The sequence below is a fragment of the Amblyomma maculatum genome, chromosome 1 (genome assembly GCF_055883805.1).
Source record: "Amblyomma maculatum isolate TAMU_Amacu chromosome 1, ASM5588380v1, whole genome shotgun sequence".
In the NCBI taxonomy this organism is placed as follows: Eukaryota; Metazoa; Arthropoda; class Arachnida; order Ixodida; family Ixodidae; genus Amblyomma; species Amblyomma maculatum.
In genome coordinates, this window is record NC_139344.1 from 56,411,903 (window position 1) to 56,435,977 (window position 24,075).

Consider the following 24,075-nt stretch of genomic DNA (forward strand, 5'->3'; position numbering starts at 1 on the left):
TTAGTGCTTGGTAGGCCTCACAGGATAGCAAATTATGGCCCTCAGATAAAACACAACACAAGTGAACAGCAAAAGGAACCAATCCAACACCGAGAAAAAACTTAAAACTGACCTCCAGCTGCTTCATGAGCTCTTCAAGGGCAACTGATGTAGTCAATCCTTGAAGCTGCATATAAAAGTGGTCAACGCTGTAAATTTGTGACACGCATACAGCACAATACTTTGTCTCCAAGTCAGAGGCCTCCAGAGTACGAAATGGGTTGTTAGGCGTCTCAAGTGGCGGACTAGTGAAGCATTCAAATGTGGCTTCTGCTTCAGCAAGCACTCTTTGAAATGCATGGTCTACATTTGCAGCTTGATCGTCCAAGGTTTGTCTGGCAGTTTTTTTCACGTTAGGAGCTGTATGGCCTGCAGTTGCTCCAGATTGGGCCCGTGCTGCTTCATCAAGGTCTTCATGCCACTTCAGTAAATACTGACCTGCATACAAGCAGTAGAAATAAAGCCTACATGTAAAAAGAAGTGATCTAAAGGTGGTATTTTTATTACACCTTCATTATCCAACTTAACAGACAGCAGAGTAAATGCTTACAGTACCCAAACTTGCTCACACTAAATGAAAGGCCTTGTATAGTCATTAAATAGTGGTGTACAAATATTTAAGGTTTCTAATAGTTCTATACCACTGTCACACAGGCTATTCGAGGGCACTCCAACCGATAGCCTATCAACAAGCAGCGGCAGCATGCACTCTCAGACTCTGATAGCCATAGCAACATAGCAGAGAATTAAATCGGAGCAGTACAGTCAAACCCGGTTATAACGAACAGCGTGACTTTCCGAGATTTGTTCGATATATCAAATATTTCTTTATAGCCGAACCCGCTTTTAGCGAATTTTAGCGAATTTCAGCACCTAGTTCGCTATACAGGATATCGCGAAGTCGGCAAAAACGTGCTAATAAAAGTAATGCCACGGCACTCACCATGCATAATCTGCTCCAAAAGCAATTTATTCAGCAATCTGCATTCACTTGCAAAAGGCTGTTATTTTAGATTGCACAGAACGCCTAGCAACATTAACTTCAATTGCATTTTCAAGACGTGATAAAATGTCAGCCAACTCAAGTCCGCTTCCTTTTATGTCGGCACAGTAGCGGCGCAGCACATCTGTTGCGGAAAGTGCTTCAGCAAAAGTAGGGCGAGGGCGGTCGTCTTCCAGCGGTGGCTCGTCTTCCATGTCTCCGGGCGCCAGCACATCAGCAACGATTTCTGAATCCAGCGGGCTTGCCGTCACGGCTACCTCATTATTCACCGCCACAAAATCTTCCAAGCAGACTTCTTTTGGTACCGCGGGCAAGTTCTTCCCAAAGAGTGGCCAACTCTTCATCGTCTTCAGCTGCACTCGCGGCGCTGGTGGCTTCGGCATCTGTCTGGCAGAGTCCGGCATGCCGAAAACAGTTCTTGACTGTGTCGCATGTGACGTCTTGCCAGGCGTGGTTCATCATCTGGATTGCGCCTAACAGGTTTATCTTCAGATCTTCATTCATCCGCAGTTTCACGAGGAGTCGTTCAACTATGCGCTTTCTGTATCCCTGCTTGAACGCACGTATAATCCCCTGATCTAGAGGCTGCAACACTGCAGTCGCGTTTGGCAGCAGAAAACAGAGTTCAATGTTCCTGAGTGAGATGCCACAATGGTGGGCCGAACAGTTGTCGAGCAGCAAGCAAATCTTGCGTCCGCTCAGCGCAAGCTCATCGTCCCAGTCAAGCAGCCACGACTCGAACAATGCCCTGGTCATCCAGGCTTTGCTGTTGGAGAGGTACGTGACCAGCAGCGAAGCACATCCCCGAAGGCACATGGGCGACTTGAACTTCCCAATGACAAGTGGGCGCAACTTAGATGAGCCGTCCATGTTCGCCGTAAGAAGTACAGCCACACATGCTTTGTTAAGTTTGCCGCCATGGCCCTTCTCATTTTTAAGTGCCAGGGTTCTACTAGGCAGCATCTGCCAGAACAAGGCGGTCTCATCCGTGTTAAATATGTCGCACGGCTTGTACTTCTTTTTTACTTCATTCCAAACGTCATCTATCCATCTTGTCGGCACTGTCCGTGTCAACTGCCTGCCTCTCTCCAGCAACCACCTTTCCTGTTATGGCATATCGGTCCTTAAATCTCTGCAGCCATCCACTGCCCCCCAGAAATCCTTCAACATTCAAAACGCAGGCGAAATCTCTTGCCTTTTGTTGCAGCATGGGGCCACTGACAGGAAGATTCCGTGCATGCACATCCACGAACCACGCATACAAAGATTTCTCCAGTCCGTCGTAGGCTGGCTTCCGGATGCGTCGGCCGTCAGCATTCGGTCGTACGCGAGCATTTTCCCGAATGGCAGCTTTGTTTTTGAGGATCGTGCTCAGTGTGCTCCTCGCGATCCCGTAGTGCGCAGTGACATCCGATTTTTTTTCTCCACGCTCGACACGGCGAAGAATCTCCACTTTGTCGCAAAGCGGCAGACCTTGCCGCTTCTTCGTCGTCATTCTGAAGCACCGAACGCACAAACACCGCAGGTACTACGCTTGTTCGAATTCTTAAGCGCACTTGTACACCACAGCAACACACGACGCGACGACAAACAAAGTATGGAAGAGATCGTAGAGCGCACATGCACACCGCAGCAACACATGACGCAACAACAAAGAAAGTATGGAGGATAAAAAAAAAAGGAGGAGTGCGGTTGATAGGCTCTCCTCTCCCGCGTCCTGAAACCAGCTCTGTCCGGTTTCTCCTCGTTCACGATTGGCCTGGAGCAGCAAGCACGTAGCTTGATCACGTGGTAAGCAGTTGCCGAGAGGATCGCACCCTCGCCCCTGAGGAGACAGTTGAACGCGCTGAATCCCCCTTTCCTCCCATTTCCAACAAGAATCGCTTCTCTCTCCAGAGCAATTCATCGTGGTGACGCTGCCCGGCCAGCCTGGCTTCCGGCGCACCCGCGGACGTGGGTGTTCATCAGTCACATGCACTCAAGTTCGCTATAACCAATGTACAGTTCGTTATAAAAATTACATTTGTCATGAATAATTCTAAGACAGCTTCGAGTGTTCGATATAAAGGATAATTCGCTCTAGCCGGGTTCTTTATAAACGGGTTTGACTGTACAATTGCCAAAACATTACATAATTCGCAATGTACGCTTTATATTCAAGAAAAAAAAAAATAAAGCCTGCCATAGCTTTCAGCCACAACACCATAGTTGCAGCGGTACAAAAAAACAACCAACTCCAGCTTCCTGAAAAGTGCATGAATGCCGTAAAGGTTTTCCAAAACAACGATGCTCATTTCAAAAGTGAATAGCATTACCAAGTATAACAAATAATTTTGTTTTAAACCTTTCGAAGGTCAAAACTGTGAGCTTACTACTTGCATACCACAACACCTCAGCATGAAATGGTGCTACCTCACAACAACGATCGAGTTTGCCATGTAGAAGCCCAACTCCTCCAAGTTCGATCACAATTAAAAACCTTGAATTCTCTCAGCTCCACGGCATTTGCAAGCAGCTGCATGACAGGGGTATTACACAACAGCGCAAGAGCTTCATGTTGCAGAAAAGTTTGCGTCGCCGTCAGACTTGTTCGCATACTGACTGGTTTCAAGAGTCATGAAGTCACAGCCACAAGACTTCATGCCGGAGTTTAAAACAACCCTCAGCTGCCAGGTTATACAAGACATCACGCATGGAATGGAAGTGATTAAAACATCCCATGCAATACAAATCGGAAGTTAAAGCGCATCTCAAATGATATAACTTTATAAATTAATTGATTTTTCTTAAAGACAAATTTCGGTTATAGGCCAGATGTAAGCCTTTGGCCTTGTTTCTATGCCGGACATACTACCAACTAGGCCATGCAAGGCACACTTGAAAAGGCTGTGAACAAGCAGGATTAATATGTACGTGCCTAGCACATACAAGTGGTCTTACAACTGTATGCTAATGAGTGTGTAACTAGAGAGGTTTATATGGAAATAGCAGTTAAGGTAGAATCAAGGTGTATGCTGCCATTTCATACCCATCGATTTAAGAGGCATTGTGGTTCCAGCAGGCAGCAGCCACAGGATTCACTGCGATTTGATGCACATCACTGCCACAACAAATAGCGTGTGAGCAGTACAAAGCAGCTCGCAATGTACAGGTCCTTCATGTTATTGAAGCTCACGTGCAGCCTAATTTTTTCCACATACTATTTGCTATTCGATTTATTTTGCATCAGATTATTCTGACTATTCAAATGCCCTAAATGTTCCGCAATTACAAATTTCTAGTTCATCTAAACTGGCAGCAAAATACTGTGACATTTCCAACTGGCAGAATCTTCCACTTGTCAGAAGAGTTAACTTGCTCCTTCCTCACAAAAGCAAAGACAGTATACAGCAAAAGCCCATGTGCAGTAATCTACTTAAGGCCGTTGAGAGCTGCAGCTCGAAACGCATGATGGACAGTTAGCCAACTGGCTTTAGGCCTGACTGGCAGCAATCCTTGTTTTAGATCTTCATGCACACGGAAGCAGTCCAACTCATTCAGAACAAAGTTAGCTGCATGCGCTGATGCATTTGTTTCGCTCCAACCGCTTTGATAGTTCTCAATTTCTGCCAGAACCTAGAAGCGTACCAGAAGTGCCGGGCTTGAAGCCAGGCCTCACAACCGCACTGCGTATAGACCATTTCACGACCCTTGGAAAAACCGCTTTGAGCTGTTAAGGGGGGCAGTTGTCAACTCTTTCCTGCACTGCTAGAGCAGCCCAGCACCCCAATAAGGTTTGGTTCGTGGGGTTTTACGTCCCAAGCTATTGACTCAAGGCTATTGAGGGGCGCCATAGTGGAGGGCTCCGAAAATTTCGACCACCTGGGGTTCTTGCACTGACATCGCACAGCACACGGGCGCATAACTTTTCACCTCCATCAAAAAAGCGGCCACTGCAGCCGGAATTCGATCCCGCATCCTTGGGCACAGTAGTCGAGCGCCCTAACCATTGCACCACCACGTCAGCCTTTGTAAAATCCCATATAGTGCAGCGCACATGCTGGGGCACAACGCTTCCGTTTTCGTGCCTTAGTGGCTCATGAAAGCATTTGGATAGGTGAGGCTTGTTGAGGCTCATTAGAGTGCTTGCAAAACTAATATGCGAGGGTTGAAGCGGGCTGCATGCTATTGTTCAACTCTGCATTTTGGGTGGCATTCCATGACTAATGCTTTGTCTAAGGTGTCACAAAGGAGCGCAGAATGGATAGTCTTGTCGGAGCTGCTGCTCTTCTGCCCATTTTGAGAACCATTTTGTGATGCTTTGCCATTGCTTTGCCTCACAATTAATCTATCGCTGATGTTCCTCCTCCAGCAAAGAGGCGTCCATCTTCAATGTTTCATGACATCATTCAGTTAACCCCCTTTTCCGCGTAAGCATCCAAGGCATCTTAGCAAGTCCAACTGCGATATCAGACATTTCTTAATTTACAACAATTGTTTCTAAAAATTGTAAGCAAGGTACTAGCCACAAAATAGTTTAATTCCAACTTCCTTATTTATTGCCTGGTACTATGATTCCTGCTTCTTTATTGCCTTGTGGGCCTTGCAGGTACTAACAAATTATGGTGATGGGCAAAAAAAAGGTTTGGCTTGTATGCAATATTTTAGTTACTTATATTCACTGTGCACCCCAAAACTAATTGCGCACCTCTAATAAGCTACCCTTTTTTCTGGTTATATTACACAAATTACTTCATTTGTAGTTTAATTCGGAATCGAAAAATATTCAATTCAATACATACTCAGCTTTTAATAGTACATAAATTTGCTTCTCACCCAGAATTCTACAATTCGCACAGCTCTAATTATAAAACTTCAAAAATGTTCAAAGCGTAACCTTGTAATGCAAGAATTTGTTCAATTACACAGATCAGGAGTCTTTTACAATCTAGTGAAGGGTAAGCAACCACTAATGCAAAAAATTACTTCCCAACATCACTGCAGTCTTCATAGCAACAAGAGAAACCAAGTGTCGTCTACTTGAAACAGCAAGCTTGTATAAGTATTACTTCACTACTAAGCATAAAAAGTACTTTGAGAACAATACTTCTGCATACCATTTGAATATATTGTCACAGCCTTAAGCTGTTAGAGGAGGACAGAGCATGGTGCTGGCATGTGGTCATGAACTAAATGCATCGAATGCTGGACCCCATTGTTTGGCTCTTTAGCTGTCTCTCCCTGTGTATATCTTAAACCCTCTTTTGTAAATACATTTCTTTTCGTTACATTATATATCTGACAAAAATGACATTATATATCTTCTTAAAATAATCCATAAATAACAGTATAGACTAAGAGGCCTGTTCGATCCAGAACTAGTTCTCAGCACCAATTCCGAAAAAATTTCTGCTGATGCCAGTCGGGTGCCGGTGAGGTGCAGTTCCAGTTCTGTGGTTCAGGTGGAGCACCTCAGCAGCGCCACACATCACTGGTGCGGCATTTTTCAATTGAGCCTTGTCGTTCGCTTACCAGTTCTCATTAGCCTCGAGCTGCAAGTTCTAGCAGTGCGTCTATTTTCGTGCTTTGCGAGGCCATGGACGACCCCAAGCAATCATTTTTAAAGGGGTAGAGACACCTAAATTAAAAGGTTGTGCAAAGCATGTCACGCGCTTTCTTTGTGTTTGAAGATCATCAAAGTCAAATATTTAACTCAAGAGATGCGCAGATAATATTTCAATCCTGTTTTAAAGTTTGCGGAAACACTCGCCCACGCATTACGGACCGATCGCTAGCGCATTAACTGTGATGTTGGTTCAGTAAAAAAACTATAATCAAGTATTTGTGATGTCACTTCACAGTTTTCTGATGTAAGAGACTATGCTGCTGGTCGGCTCGTTTTGGCTCTTATATTGCAACAGTTCTAATGCACGGACCGCATGATGGCTCACTGTAGCGAACGCTGCCGCTGATGCCGCAGCAATGGTCGGCTGTCGGTCTATCAGGGCCACTTCAATACTCATGCAACAGTAGTATGCCTGCACAAGTGCGGAGCCTTTGGCAACGGCGCCTTCCTCAGTCGTGCCAGGTGACGAACTGTGTTGCTCTTTGGCTGCCCTACGCGTAGCTAGGCCTAATCAGTTTCACCGTTCGGCACTTCGGAATGAGTCAGCGACTCAATGTTGTAATAAAGGTATTAAATCACCACTTTACTATAGGAAGTGTATCTTATAATAAAATAAGCTCGATAAAACGTGTATATAGTGACTGTTCTCAATCGGCCCAATTTGCTCTTCATAAGTAGCGCAGACGACTATTCCGGACCGCTTGTAGCATTGCTCGATTTCAGTTCACTGTTGTCGAAACTATACTCGATAGCCATTTTCATTTGCTAAAATTTGTGAATGCTTTTCTCAACAATTGCCAGAATCACACACATGAAAGCGGCGCTCAAAACGGCGCACAAATGCGGTGCCTTAATCAGTGCGAATCAAACTATACACTTGCAAGCATTTGCACGCGCTCCTTCATGGTCAAAGCCTTTCCTGCTTTTTAATTTTCCCAGCCGCTACCATAGCGTAGGAATTTGGGCAAAATTGTAGCGGTTGGCAGCAGGGACAGTGGCACCAGGGTCAACACGGGTCTGGTCGGGGCGAGGTGAGGAATAGCGAGGGGCATAGTCTCCGCAGCGGTCGACGTAGGTGAACTGACGAGATGGCGTTTACCAGCGGCTAATGCAATGACGGGATGTGGCCAATGCGGGAACAAGTAAAACAGATGGGGCGATTGTCATGGGTACGCCATTCATTTGGATTGCGGTACCGATATCGGAGTGAGAAACCGGCGCTGGATGAGGCAGCAGCAATCCCTGGGGGGGCAGGTGCGGAATCCACGGTGTGGCGCTGGCAGAAGGGAGGCCCATATTCGTAACCTCTTGGCAAGCAACAGCCTTAATGAGGGATATAGTAGCCAGGGTGTTGGCAGGAACATGCGATAGTGAGGCTGCGGGAGTCATTACCTCAAGCTCTTGGCGGACGATGCGTGACAAAGTACTGTCGTTAGCAGGCAGTCGAAGAGTCGGAAGATCGATACAGGAAGAGCTAGCAGCCATGTTCGGCAGCTGGTTGAAACGGTGAGATATGCGCCTCTGTTTCACTTGCTCGAAACGTCGGTACACCTGTAGCACGGAGTCCACGGTGGAACAATCCCTGCACAACTGGAGGTTGAAGGCATCGTCGGCAATGCCTTTTACTATGTGACCAACTTTATCCTCCTCAGGCATGCCTTGGTCGACTTTGCGGCACAGAGATAGGACGTCTTGGATGTGAGATAAGACTCCGTTGACGTTTGAGCGTGAGAGGCAAGCGCTTTCTTAGCGGCGAGGTGGCGGCCAATAGGCTTTTCGAACAAGTCATGAAGCTTCTGTTTGCAGATACAGTCGAACCCGGATATATCGAATTTTGGCTATATCGAACTCACGGAATATCCCCTTGAAAATCCCATGTAAAAGTATAGGAAAGCCGCGTCATATATCGAACTCAATTTCACCGGTCGTTCGATATATCGAACTCCGCACCACGCACTGGAAAGTACGCCTTTCCCAAAGACGATCGCATCATCCTCGGCCGTTTGCCGCGTGACGTTTTCAAGCCACGCGCTAAAATAATGAGAGGGGGACAGTTCGGCTAGGGCAGCGCCGCGCCCATTCCCAAAAGGCGCGTGCATCTGCAGTTATCGTTTCACGCGTGCCAGCACGTGATGTTTGCAAGCCATGTGCGTGAATGAACCAGAGAGAACCGGTGGGAACGAGAGGGGAAAAACGCGGCGGAGCGATGCGCAAGGGTGTGCCCATTCTTTTGCCGAGCTATCTCTCTCCTTCCTCTTTACCGGCCTTCGTTCGCAGTAGCACGCGCTACGCATGCGCCAAGCCAGCTCAGCCCGTTTTCAGACAGAACGTCGGACACTTTCTCCAGCGTGTGTTGCGAACCCTCTGCACGCGGCGGCTGACGTGGCTATGGCGCCTGCGGAAATTAAGAAACGGCAGATTTTTTTTTTTTTTTGCGAGTAGTTTGTTTTTATCGTTGTGCTGTACGCGCGGCATAGTGTAAGATATGACGTTAGGAAGCGGCTTTTTTTCTTTTCTTTTGCGGGGTCGTTTATTCTTGCATGTATGAATCAACGAAAGCACGCGGTCAGCTGCGATCATGACACCGGCTTTTAGTATTTTTTCACTTCAAACAGTATTTGCAGCTACTTTATCATGCTTTCCAATGATTTTGTGGCAGTAGACTACGCCTGCCCCAAGCGTGGCGTGATAAATCGAACCATGCTTGTGCAATGAAGCCATCACGGGCAGTCTGCCAAGTTCGCTCCCCGCCGCAGCAGGAGCTATCAAAAGATAAACACGCGGTGACGTTATCGCTGCGCAGCATCTTGGCACGCTGCCAAGAAATGAGCTGTGGATGAGATGACCGAAACGGAGTGCGACATGCAAGCAAAAACGCTGGCGATTTCTGCCGCGGCGACACAGAAACCTTGTATTGAGCTGCCGCAGTGGCTTGAACGGCAGAGGGACGTAGTTCCAACAAGTTGGAAATTTTTTGCTCTGTCGCTGGAGCGAGCTGGCCTTAATGCTTTCTTTTTTTTTTTTTAATTCTCGAGTGCAAAAGTGGAGGGTGGGTTCATTATGCGAGTGAGTTGATTACGCGACAAATACGGTATCGTTTTTTCGCATCGTAAGTGTCGTCCCAAGCCAATTTCTGTATATCGAACTATTCCGAATCCCCTTCGAGTTCGATATATCCGGGTTCGACTGTATCCCAAGATGTTAGGCCATCTTCATGGGTTTCAAGCCACACCCACGCAGTCCCAGCCAAGTAAAAGATAACATTCGCAAGCATGAGTGTGGGATCCCACCTGTTTTGCTTGCTCACGCGTTCGTATAGGGCTAGCCAGTCATCTACATCAACGTCGTCGGTTGAGTCATGATGACAGCAGGTGCGGCGGCCGTAGAGGTAGCGTCGTTTGTAGTAATTGTGGCTATACCGACATGGTGGCCGCTACGCAGATCCAGCTTGTCACAGGAGATTGAACGGATTCACCTCCACCAAGAGATGTTACGGAGAAGATATTCGGTATGATAGCTGTCCACACAACCTGCAGCACCGATCTCACCACCCTCGGCGTCGTCGTCGTCTTCCGCGAGTCTGTTTCACTTCATCATCCTCAGCACGACAGCGAATACCGCTAAGTAACAATATGCTTCTTCAGTACCAGATTCAATGTCAGCAGCTTTGCTCGGCGAGAATAGCATGAACTCGTTGCGCTGCTTGGTCTTCGAAGCTGCCTACAGGTGGCATGCAATGGTGGTGGATGTGCTGTGTGGGCAGCAATGCTTCCTCCTCCCCCATCATCATTGCGCATCCACTAGCTACTGCGTCCCTCTCCCTCTCATACTCCACCGAGGCACAGTGGTGCCTCTGGATTGCATGAAGGTGGCAGGCTTGCTCGACAAGAATTATGATCTGTCTCCCGAGCCCGGCATGAAGTAATGGTTTGCGCGCTCATCCGGGTATCAGAGAGATAGTTATTTCATTCCCGGTGGAGACGGATTTTTTCTTTAAGTGCCGCTACGATGAACACTTCCTGCGCAAAGAATCTGATCACGCTACTCATGAGGCAAGCAAGGCTTTCAACTTAAAAACCAGCCTAATGAAAGCACCCAAAAGAGACTCAAGGATATGAAGCTTTTCTCTATGGTAATAATGTACAGCTAAAACAAGTGCATATGCATCCCCTATTAAGAAAATGCATTGTTTATATGAACTTTCACACAAATACCCTAAAATTAGTCATGTCATAGTCAGCAAGTGTCTGTCAGTACATGTGCAACAATAGCAGGAGTAGTGGCCCAAACATGTGCCAGCCCATCTGAAGTTGGAACCTGCATGCAAAGCATATCTGCAGACCTGCTGCCAGATAGGCTCATTAACCGAAAACACACGCTCTATCAACAATGTCTTTGCAAGTACTCTAATTAAGATCAGCATCAAAAAGGCATCACATAACTTCCACCAAGCTTTTGATCAGACCTATGAGTACTGCCAAGACCAATAAAAAAATTCAAGGCACTTGAGAGTACAGTCGCAGACCAATTATATGGACCCTCAAGGGGCTGGAAAAGTGTCCAGATGACCAGGCAATCACAAAAAACCAAATTCACGCTAAAAAAATTGTTTTATTTATGAGCAGTTTGAAAAACTGGTCTGTTTCTGCGCGAAAACTGCGGAATGGTCGAAGCGGCGCGATATTTAAAGAGGCACCGGACACGGGCAAACCACTGCTCCAATGTGACTCTAGGTAAGAGCCTTTTTCTTTCCTACCAGTGTGAAACAAAAAAATAAATAAAGTTGTGGCAGTGGCCACTATGGCTGCCTCTGCAGGAGCATGAAAGTCGTCTGCTGTGTGCCCTAGTTTCAAAAAAAAAAAGAAGCGACACCATCTTGTGAGCTCCACTGGCACAACCATCTGGAATTAGAACACGTCTTGGAATGAGAATTGGCATGCAATGCTCTCTTGAAGGTCGTGTTTAGTAGGCACACCCGGTGTATTGTAAAATGAAGTAAAACCAGCGTCTGTAGTCAGCTAGCAGCGGAAGCATTTCGGTACACTAGACAGACACGTAGTTTTTTTCCTTCTGTGTTCACGCATTGACGCCGTCTCTAAGCAGACCCATGCCACTGGCGCTCTCGCTCGCAGCTACATGCAAGCCGTGATGTATAGTCACGTGATAAAAGCACGCTCATGTTGACCGGCCTAGCCTCTGGAGCTCCATTCTATGCCCGCACATAAAAAGTGACGAAAGAGGAAAAAAACCTGCTGCGAAAATGAGGCCTGATGGGTGCTGATAGCTTGCAGCAAGGTGCAACTTGCAGGAGTGGGCAGCTAGCAGTGTCTGCTATCAAGAGTACAGCGGGTATATGCGGAATAAATTCAACGCAGGGTCTAGGGTTAGGTTTCAGAAGAACAAAATGGCAGTGATGTTGTGGCAATTTTTCATAGCGTTTGACATCCAACAGAGAGAAAAAGTCTAAAAAATTGAATAAATTAAGTTTGAAACATCCGAAAATTCGGTCAGTGATAAACACTGACTCAATGGAGCGCATGACGGTGCCATGACAGGGCCTGAATAATCAAGCAGGTCCAAAAAATTGGTTGGCAACTGTATAGACGTGATAATGTTAAAGAATCGAGTCCCTTCAGCACTCTTCTTTAAATACCAGTTTTTTGCAGACACAGACGCATTTTTATTTTGCCCTTACCGTAAGACACAGAAAGGCCTCCCTTTAACCAAGTCAATGGAGTGTGCAACAGAAGTATCACAGGTTCGATTCCCATCCAGTTACCTCCTTTTTTTTTTCATTTCAGTGAAGTTAATTTACTTTATATTCTTACATGTCATAATAACATTTGAAGAATGTTGCAACCTTATGATCACAATTCTTTTGATGCTTTAATCACTTTCAAATATGCAGCTCCTTGCGTAGCGTCACGACCATCTCAACCAATGCAGATTTGCTCAATATGCCAAACACAATGTTGGGTTCTACACTGAGTGAGACTTTTACACTATCACATTGAAAATCTAAGGAGGTGCCACTCTTCATTCCTCGCCTTGCCTCCTAGCGCGCATACGCATACAATTTTTTTTTTTTTTTTTAGAATCAATAAAGATGAAACAAAATGATTAAAGCAAACGCTATGAACCACAACACCATGTTTACCTCTGCCTATGTTGTCAAATGACACATAGCCGCGGGAATTGCTTGCCAGGTAGGCAACAAATGCTCCACGGGAAATGCCAAAATCGGAGGTCTCCAACAGGGTCCCGGTTTCTTCTGCGTACGCCTCCAGAAGCTCGTCCACTGTCATGCCAAGTGGACCACCTGACCTGCAGTGAAAAATACAGTTGGCATACATCAACTACCAGCATCTTTATTTCATATCCACAAAACCATTGGCTACAGTTTCAAAGTACTGTCCGTTACTTAGGCCCACACTTCCCTTTTCTGCACTACATAAAATTCAAAAACTACTGCAGCTGACTGACCATATAGTGCTCTTGCTTGAAGGTACCCTTCATGGCAACAAAACACAGATAACGCTACTGGCTACCGATATCTGCGTGTCAAAAGTGGCCATGGTGCCAGAATAGAGAGAAAACACAAGCTGAACCAAAGGGTGAACCTAAATGAACTTTGGCAAAACTTTCTATCTGCCCCCTGGGGTTTATGTGCTGAGCTACCCCCATGAAATTAGAAGACACCTGCTTTGTGGGAAAGAGAGCCATGGCTAGCCTTGACCGCCTAGTAAAGAGCAGAGACATCAGACTGCCAACCAAGATCCGTATAACTCGTGCTATGGTCTTTCCAGTTGTGATGTATGGATGCGAGAGTTGGACTGTGAAGAAGGCTGACCGCCAAATGTCACGAAATTGGCGCACATTTTTACTAAGCCGGCGCGGCACGAGGCCTGCACGACGCCGCATCGAAACTTCCACAAGGTTCTAGAAAAACCTCCTTCCGAAGCGCGAGAGAGCGCGTAGCTTTGTAGGCGTCGCCGTCACCCTCTTTCTCATCACCCGTCGATGACGGTGATTCATCAGTCCGGAAAATGCCAAATCTCCAGAAAATTCTAAAGGGACCTAGCCAATGACGAAGCGCGGCTCGACGGGAGGAAAGGGAGCGCTCAAACCAGCGAAGCTAAGTGTGTGTGCGTGCTAGCCTTGGCGCGTCTTAACAAACAGACGCGGCGCGCCCTATTTATGGAGGCCGAGTCGCTTGTGTAGTCAGTCAGTCAGTCAGTGATTGCGGTGTGTTCGCAAGTGCAGCAAGTGAACTCCCAGGGATCACCCGCTGCTGGCAAGCCCACGGACCTGCGAGGGAGCGGCGCTCGTCTTGCATGGCGGCCACATCGTGACTCTCGAGGCGTCGGACTGCAACAGTGCCCGGTGAACAATTTGGTGTTTGTTTATGTGACTCTCTCGTGTTTGTTCTGTATTGTAAGCCTTTGGCCACCCCCTTCTGTCACTACAAGGTAGTTGAATTCTGGCTGAGCTTACCACGCAAGTCGAGGGCATTTCCCTAGCGACCGGAACAGCTACCCCCACTCACTCTAAGGGCGTCTGGGGGTGTGCGCATCGTTAAGGGCGCATCGTTAATAATCCTTTTAATTATTAACAGGTGACACCGAAGAATTGACGCGTTTGAATTGTGGTGCTGGCGAAGACTCTTGAGAATTCCTTGGACTGCCAGAAGATCAAATCAGTCGATATTGACTGCTCATTGGAGGGACAAATTCTAAAGTTAAAGCTTAGCTACTTTGGTCATCTGATGAGAAGAGAGGAGTCGCTGGAGAATGCTTTGATGTTGGGAAAGGTTGACGGTTAGCGGTGAAGGGGTAGGCCATGAACCCGATGGTTAGATGGCATCCTCGAGGCGCTGTAGATGAAGTTATGTGATGTTAGGAAGATAGTGACAGACAGGAAAGCGTGGCATGATATGGTCCATAGGGTCACGAAGAGTCGGAAACGACTGAACGACTGAACTGAACTGAACTGAACTGACCCCCGAAACACGTCCTGTAATGGCTAAAGCCAGCACGTAGCACTAAGGCGCCTATGCTCTGCCCTGCATGAGTGGCACGTGCCCTGTTCTCTGCACGTGTTGCTAAATTTGTGCATCTGCGGGCAATTGGCCCCATGGCATGCAATCTGCTGTAAGCACTAACGACCAAAGCTAGAGCATCTTGATGTTGTACTCTGCGGCTTGAGCAATGCTTGCGGTGAAGCATGCAGTGCAGTGAAACTGCATGAATCCAGCGTGCAGTTTCAGCACATAGGAAACCGCATGCAGATGCGTGTGAAGATTATATGCATAGGCATTAGAACAGCGTGTTTGAACATGGTTAAACCCAACTGTCAAGCAAAAGCACATGCCAGCAACTGACGTCATGTAACAGTATGATGCCAATCAACATCTGTAAAACAAAAATCAAGAGTGAAACAAGCGAGTGCAAGTGGGTACACGCAATTGACACTCATGTCCGTGAGAAAGAAACCGGAATGTGAAGGTGCCCTGGGATAACAAATGAAAGCAAGCAATAATTGTCTGAAGCTGGTACAGGCAACACCGAGAGCACAAGCAATGCACAAACCTGAGCTTGAGATTAGCACCTCATGAAGTAGAGCTTTCACTTTGAGATAAATGAACAGTGATGCAGCAAGCAGCGCCTGAAACGGTGAAACTGGTAGATGCATGTTTGCCGAACCCACTGCGAGATGGTTTTGAACTATATCAGCTATATTTCAGGAATTAACTTCCAAAGTACAACGTACTGCTGCCATGCAATGGCTGGAAAATGCACAGACGTGAAAAAAAAGCACAGGGCCCCAGAAGAGTACACAGATGTGATCCCAAAAGGTTTTAGAGAATGTTCATTTCCTTATGTTTTTTGTGAGCCAGTGAAATTGTAAAATTTTTTTATCATTTAAATTTTACAATACTTTTGGGGAAAAATGCCTTGCAAGTAGAAAAAACTAGCCTCAGCCAAGGGCTTCAGTGCAAGCAATATACTGTGACTGCATCAAAAATTTAATAACAAACAATGTGATACCACGGTGCCGCATCTTCACGTCATAACAACAAACGAATTTCTGCAGTTTCAGCACTTCAGCATGCCGCCACCACAGTATGGCTGGCACCAGAGCGCAATAATTATTTCGACATTTCCCAGACAAGTCGTGCAGCATTCCTTTTGTGATATTAGACATCAAAGCTTGAGCATACCTCTCTTAAGCAAACTTTAACGGGTATCTCATGAAACGCACCATGTTTCTCCAACTCATTGAGCACTCCCCTACCCCAAGTCAACTGACCTGAGCACTGACTCGAGAGCGGCCACCACCTTGGTATTGAGTGGCTTGTCAAGGTGTGAATGCGGACAAATCATGAAGTCCCCTTTGGGGCATGGCCGGGTAATGTACAGGAAGTCGGTACACTTCTCCATCAGCTCCATCATGTTGTTGAACCCATGCTCACTTAGTTGTAGCACATGACCTGTCACCTCCTGCATTATGATCAGTCATTATTTATATGAGCTCTGCTAGAGTATAATTTATCAATAGCACATTCAACTGGAGCATGCATTCAATATAACCTTTACAATGATATTATAATCCTGGGGGCAAAATTCTCAAAATTTCAATTTTTTTGTAAGGAACATGCCAGGACAGCACAAAAAAATATTGAAGAAAACTTAAGCCTCTGCCCCACCTTTAAGAGTATTATGAGAGAGCATTAAAGGGACACTGCAGCGGTTTTCAAATGTATCAATACTATAGGCTTTTGAAGAAGATTATTTGTTGATCATACCTGTGAAGTTACTTTTTCGATTATGCATAAAATACCTGCGCAATCGTCAACTGAAAGCGCAAAATTCAAATTTCCCACGCCCCGCGTGATTGCTACAGAGGAGGAAAGCGGAGGAAGAAACCTCGCTTCTCCGTCCGTCGTGACGTCACCGTGAGGAGCCGGAGGCATTCAGAGCCAACAGAGGGGGTTTTCGGCGTGCGCTGTTCCTCGTTTTGCGTGCGTTGCGTACGTACAAAACAAGTCAACTTTGTGTTGTGCACCTGATACAACACAGCTCTGCAATGCCCGAACAGCTGTGGACACGACAATGTAATCTTCCATTGTATTAAAAGTTTGTGGCGCAATGCAGCGTTGCTGAGAAGAGAGATAAAATCAAGCTGACCAAAGGAAACATTCTACTCGAAGCATTTTAGTAATTGTGACTACATGCAGTTTGTTCCTAATGCGATTTCTATAGGGCTTTGACAAAAAGGCATGGCTGAACCATGACGCGATTCCTTCTGCTTCCTTGCACAAAACAGTCGGGACAGTCATCTGTGGTCCCTTCATGGACTGCAATCTCATGATGGGACGGTGAGACAGCATCGGCGCATGGTTGTGTTCTAGTGTCTCTCTCTTTTTTTATTTCACAAAAGCTTCGCGCAACGGCTTCTGTGCTAAACATGGACAACTCATCAGTAGCACGCGCTGATGATTTTTGCGAACTAGCAGAGGATTAAGAAGAGCCCACTACTGCGTCGAAGCTAGGTTGTGAAGACTGCGAGATCTTTTCCTGCACGGCACGTGCCTGATATGTTCGCGGAACCCTTACGGGAGTATTATTAGAAGATAAGGAGTGTCGCTCAGGTGGCTATAGGTGCATTCAAGTAAGGAGTGCAAAGAGTGAGGTTTCCTTCGGTGCGTCCAAGCAATCAATCATCGAAGTTGTTCATACATGGCCTTGCGATTTGCACTTGTTGCTGCCTCGTCATTTTACATAGTCCTGTCTTATTCGGGGATGCACATTAAGTTGGAAATGAAAACGACAAAGCTCTTGTAAGAAAACACATTTCGGAACACAGTTTTCTCATGAAGGTATGGGTGCGGAGGAGCTACAACGTGGCTTTCAACATACGTCCGCCGTCAATTCACTAAACGTGTATTGTGACAGTACGATAAAAAGGAAAGGCTTTCAACGTCTGCTAAAAGTATGACTCAAGCAGCATTCTGCGCGCATTTGACTTGGTCTCCAGCACAATGGCCCTGTTAATGCCTCGTATGCATTGTAGGGCTCTGCAACCATGTATCGCTTATTGTTCACTTGTGACAGCTGTGTACTGCTTCACCCTTTCTATAAAATTCTTCATTTCCCCAAGGTACCACGACTGGCATTCAAAGCAGGATTTGGTACACCAAGCTTTGAGCCCTTCCTTCCCAGGAATGTGCGGGCCGAGGTTTCGCTGAGGGCAATGTAGTTTCTGCTAATAATGACACACACTACTTTACCAAATACCTCGCTGTAACCAAAGCAAGTTTTCATGCCAAATCTACGCTCCCCACAACGGAAGTGCTGCATCGTTTGTGGGCGTATCTGGTACAAATACATGCAGTAAAAATACCGATGGTCATTCGTGTGGAAATAACATGCCATAATGACATTCACAAAGTCGCAAAGAGTTGCGATCAACACAGCACAGCGAAGGAGCCACATCGGCAGCTTTCCCGGTCCTCAGAATGTCGTCACGCGACACCTTGGCCAATCACGGGCGGCGGTGCAACCCGCGGTGAGCCCCGTCGCGCGGGCTGCGTATTTCTGCTGAAAAAAGGCTATTTCTGCTTTCTTTTGCCTAAATTTAATCTGATATTCGAGTTCGCAGCATGAAAAACTGGCTTTCTGCTGAAAGTCCAACTTTTGCAAAAAGTGCTGCAGTGTCCCTTTAAAGGCTATCTGTGGCTATCTGTGGCTCCCCTTATAGATTTTTGCTCACGAATATGCACTTTGTTGCTAGTTTAATAACTAATTCTTTAATAATTTTTGACATGCTCATTAGCATGCAGTCATAGGTTACAACATCATCTGGAAGACTACCCATCATAGATAAAAAGCCTCGCTTTAACCACTTCGGGATATCGTGTTTGGACTCAGAATCCAAGGGTCTCAGGTTCGATCCGATGCCATAGATGCTCATATCTTATGACATCACACAACCTGCTAACCAATCAGTGCACAGCCATATCACCTGCCAATCACCATCTTCCAGACGCATGCTCGTCATTTTTCAGTCACATCACCAGAATTTCTGCAGAACCAGGCCTTTAATGCTGTAGCATTATACCACTATCCCCAATGAATAATTAAGCTTGCTCCATCAGGTCCTCATGTTCTCTTTACTGAGACTCAATATTTCAAAGGTCTTAATTATACTTCTTTTGACTTCTTCCTGTCAAAGTTAGTGCCATCTAAACAAACAACCTATTTTAGGCACTTTTAAGCGTCCAAGGTTGCAAAAAAAAAAAAAAGAGCAAAAAAATAAAAATGACAGTCACTCGAGCAATATCAGAACTGACATAAAACACTAACATATCTGTTCAGCAAAACAGATTCCTGTGCTCATTTCGCATGCCTCATTTGATAGCTTTCTACACAAGATTGTAGAGACGGGGGAGGAAAGTACCAAGCTATTTCCATCCCGCCTAATTTGACCACCCTCCCTACACTTGGTGTACGGGTAGAGAATGAGAAGACTTTTAAAAAAAGAAAAGAATCTCTCTGTGTCTCTTTCATTCTATTTCTTTTGAATCTTCAAACAGAAGGAACATTTCAAACGCTGCGTGCATCCCTCTAAATTGGCAGAGTCCCGTAGTTAACAGTGGTGAAAAACAGTGCAACTAATGTAAACATGCCACAATAGCAAAGAACAGGTTCTGAAAACCTAAGCAAAGCATGGCGCACAGCCATGCATAAGGCAGGCAGACATTGTTCCACCTATCAACCACCTCGAGTAGACCTATTTTTGGGTGAGTCTGCAATGGGTGTCCCCCATGCTTCAATGGTTTAGTCCTTTGCGTAAACCGACCATTAGAAACGTAACTGAAGAAGGATTTGGTGCTAGCTCTTGCAATTCACGGACACAGGATAGCATAGAAAGTTGCACTGCCACCCCATAATTATTAATAGTAATATTAATATGAAGACAACATCTTAAGGAGATAAAGACACTAAAGACACATAGTGGCCAAAAGCTGTTACTTCTTACCTTGTACTCTGATGCAAAAAAAGACAACCATAAGCCATTAGGATTCTTTGAAAGAACCTGAAAAACCAAGACGACAACGTGAAGCGCTTACAGTTGTCTAGGCTTTAATATACAACCTCACAAGAGAAAATCTGCAGCAATCAAGTAGACAAGGCATGATAGCCCAATCGAATGTTCCAGATTCAGTAAAAAGAATGAAATGGAAAGTCAAATACAAGACGGAGTACTTAAACTGAAGTCTATTGAGATGAATTAAATACAGTGGGATCTTGTTGATAGACCTTCACGGAAACTGAAGTTAAAACATATCTGAACAAACAGGTCTCAAAAGGCCCTCAATAAAATGTGCTTGACTGAAAGCTTACTTTTATTACCGCAATTTGAATAACTTGTCATTTTGCGCTGAGCTTTTAGTTCCTCAATTCCCAGAAGTGAGCTTGTTTTGAAATTTGTAGAAACGAGTCGCAGTTTAATGTCTCATTTCATGTTTCATCCCTTAGCTACCACGACGCCACCAAGAACCTCCAAAAATTGGCACTCTGCCAACTTCACCCAGACGGTCACCCTTGCAAGAGATCTGGTAAAATGAGATGTGTGCGGGACATCTTTTCAAGCTGACAGGGAGGGTGAAAAACTGCAGGGGCCTATAATGCGAGGGGCAATAGTAATGAAGCATTGGCCACGAGGCTTACCATTACTGCAGCTACTATTGCCCCACGAACACTTTTTCGCTGCCTCTTAAAGGGAAATTTGAAACAATGAAGTTCGAAAACCACGCAAAGCATGTATCTTTGCAATTTTATTATCCAAACCCACGTGAAAATATTACCGTAATAGTGGTACGAAAATGCATTGCCTTTATAAGGTGATGGCCGGGATGGAAAAAATATATGCCGACAAACATAAGCAGGATTATATGAGCGAGATTTCACTGTATGGCAGCCAGAACAGCATGACAAAAAAGGCGACGTTTCTGAGGACGCAGCAATTTCGCAGGAAACCGTTAGTGCACACCTGAGGCATCCACTGGAGAGCCTTTGCTCATGGCTGTATAACAAATACAGGACCCGCGGCGTACGTCACCTCAAAAATTCAGAATGCATAGGTATAGGCCAACGTCGTTAGGACAGCTGTGTACCATATGCACAGCTTATGTTGTTTCCAGGTGACTGTTTTCACCCCTCAAAATCCTCCTCTATTAGAAAAAAGAAACTACATCTTCGGTCATTGAGGTTAAACAGAAAATTCCCGATAGAAACATTAGCTTCAAGGTCGACCTGTGCAACCTCAACACAGCACAGCATGGCCAGCGTAGCATGGTTTTATTTTCTCGTCTTCGGTCTGCAACGGTGTTCAGGCCCATCACGAGGCTTGCCATTGGGCAAAACCATCACACGAGAACAAAGCACGTAATGTGTCATGAACAATGCATTCGAATTAGCATTGCAATACTAGCACTTTGCATTCAGGCACCATGAGGAGGTGTGGAAAGGATGGTACCATTCCCATCCAAGTTGCCACTTCTGTGTATGTTTCGTGAGCCATCTTGCATTGCACCACCATTCCCATCCAAGTTGCCACTTTTGTGTATGTTTTGTGAGCCATCTTGCATTGCACCACCACTGCCCTGTGTGCTGAACTCCCAATAGCCTACTGCTGATATCACTCATTACGTAAAGAGTGTCTCAAAACATTCAGCAAGCTCCGCTGTCATGCAAGCATCCATTCAAATTGTCACTTTTGTCACTCAACTAAATTGGGTTGTTCAAGAAACCAAATTATCTCGTAAAGAGAGAGGCCTACAAAATGCTTAGTACTATTCCTAATACTATACAATTTCCCCTCCCATACACAGTGCCCACCCACTATGCCCTGGGCATATTATGCTAATGATGGAACTAGTTTGCAGTATGTTTCCTTTCACTGCTATACTGTGTTAAAAAGCATTTGTGTTTGGTTTAAACAACCTTTTTTTGATAATCTCAATTATTTAAATATATCTGATTTTATTCATGACAAATTTTTTCATCTGCTGTCATTCTGCACCAAAAAATTTGCTATCTGCACACCTGCCCTAATGTAGCACCATGCAGTATGGTCAACCCTATATGCAATTTAGAACTGGCACATCAATCACATTGTCATTTCTACATACTGGATGAAGTTAACATGGCACAAGCACACAGCAAGAGAATGACTTTCTGCTCACCTTCTTAATGTCCCTCTCAACTTGAGGATTGAGGCCACTCTCAGTAGTTTGGACACCATCAGTAGCCTTTGAAACTTTAGTCTTGACATCATTTCTGTGCTCAGGCCGAGTTTTATGAATGATGGTCGTAACTGGCAACACTTGCTCTTGAGCACTACCATCTTGAGCACATTTCTGAACACCATCTGTGCGCTTGGGTAAAGTACGACTGCTGTGGATAGAGGTGATGGCCGGTGATGGCTGCCTTCGAGTGCGGGAACCTTGTCCAAACCTACTGCGCTCAGGCAGAGTATGATATCGAGGGGTAAGGGTGGAGCCTGGTATTAGCTGCAGCTGAGTACTTTGAGCATGTGCCTGGACACCATTAGTGCGCTGATAGGTAACTGGTGGCAGCTGCAATTTATTGCAGCCTCGGACTGATGCTTCTGACATGATTTCTGCCTCCCAATCTTCCTCCACTTCTGGCTCTGGTGCAGCGACCCTGCAGACCATAGGCCACATTTAATGTAATACACCTGTTAAAACAGCAAAGAGAACAATGAAACCTTTGAATTAAAACGTCCTAAAATGATAGACTTCCCATTTGACACGAGTTGGTGCTTAGCTCACATTAATAGAGTCGGACCTGGATATATCGAACTCTGATAATTCGAATTTTGGTTATATCGAACTCACGGAATATCCGCTTAAAAATCCCATGTAAAAGTATAGACAAGCGTCATGCTTTAAACAAAGGTGGTACTGTGATCTGTGGCGACATGGGGTGTAGGCAAAACGCAGTGTGCTTACACTGCGCCAAGCGACGCTGCCTTCGAAAGCAGTTTGCGCATACGAATATCCTGAAGTGTAAGCTTCGCTTGTGCGTAAAATGGTTTTATTTATGCCTGGAGAGTAGTTTAGCACGTTATCAGCCTATTATTTCGGGAATTACTTGGCGAAGAGCGCTGCATTGGTTTCCTTCTCCGTGACCTCAGCAGCGCACACTTAAGATGGGCACTGTAGTGACTGATTAAGTTAAATCTAGTTAAGTTAAACTAGAAAGTGCAATGTATATGAAAAACTAGCAGCCAACATTGTTCACCTCCCGTGTGTATTGCTATCGCATGCAAGGACGACGACTAATGAATGACTAAAGTGTTTTTCATATGACGACTCTTTTGATGGGCTTTCTGCTGAAGCATCTTCACTCTAAAGAATATTACGAATAAATATATAGCGAACTAGAAATCATATTTCTAGCTCAGTGTACCCGCAACTTAAGTCAGAATTTCACCGAATAAGAACTCAATCTTTTAGTTTTTTGTAACATATTCGCTGCCAACTTGCTTTATCCTAGCTGCTCATTAAAAATATGTTTGATGTCTGTTTCATTGTACAGACGTAGCCAAGGTCAATCACAGGTTAATATATACATGAAGGCCGTAAGAGTGCTTTCATTTTGTTCTTTTTGCTGTTTAGGAGAGGTGCATGAGCGCAAATGCAACATTCTTCATGATCGCTTAGCTTTTTTAATATACTTGGAAACTTTTTATTCAAAAGCGCATCATCTTATCTGCTTATTTTGCACCCCTCATAGCCGATTCCACTTTGGGACAACTCCATGTAGCATATAAATGCCATGCTTAAATATATTCTGCTCATCAGAGCTACGTTGTACGTGAATATTTAATTGGTTCGTCAAAATCATAACGACCTTCAATAAAAAAGTGTAATAATCTGAGAAATTACTCTGTGCGACTTTGCCCGGATCCTAACTATGTTTACTCGCTTTCTAGGGCGGGTGATGAAGAGTAACTCACTGAAACTAGCGAAAGTGATATTAGAGAAAAGCTGCTTCACAAGTTCGGACCTGTTTCAGCAATATCGCGCTGGAGTGACCACTCAAAGTAACAGCAGTTACCTTCACAGCCGCTTTATTTCCTTTTCTGTACGAACATATGCACGGGCACAAGTGAATGGAACTGACAGCGCGGCGCTTCTTATTATGACTTGATATAGTATATACAACAAAATGTGCACGAGCTGCAGGCGTTTGCTATTGCGCTTTTCGTTGTGCGGCCGAAAAGTAGTCACGACAATTAAGAGTTGCAAACCAACTGATCAAGTTTCAGCGCAGAAGTGAAACGCACACTAGCTGCGAAGGCAATCTGGCGCCGACGTTTACTTGTCGCGCTCAAC

The 24,075-nt window shown here is 45.4% G+C and overlaps 1 protein-coding gene across 3 annotated transcripts in view; it reads right to left on the reverse strand.

Annotated features, from left to right (window-relative positions):
* Positions 1-24,075, reverse strand: part of LOC146202424 (uncharacterized) — a 132,538-nt gene that overhangs the window by 77,351 nt on the left and 31,112 nt on the right. For all 3 annotated transcript variants that reach the window (XM_084588178.1, XM_084588180.1, XM_084588181.1), the window contains 5 exons: positions 21,898-22,378; positions 19,689-19,745; positions 15,957-16,147; positions 12,805-12,971; positions 113-477 (listed from right to left, as the gene is read on the reverse strand). In XM_084588178.1, the coding sequence (XP_084444304.1) occupies positions 113-477; positions 12,805-12,971; positions 15,957-16,147; positions 19,689-19,745; positions 21,898-22,378 (1,261 nt within the window). The remainder of the gene's footprint in view (positions 1-112; positions 478-12,804; positions 12,972-15,956; positions 16,148-19,688; positions 19,746-21,897; positions 22,379-24,075) is intronic.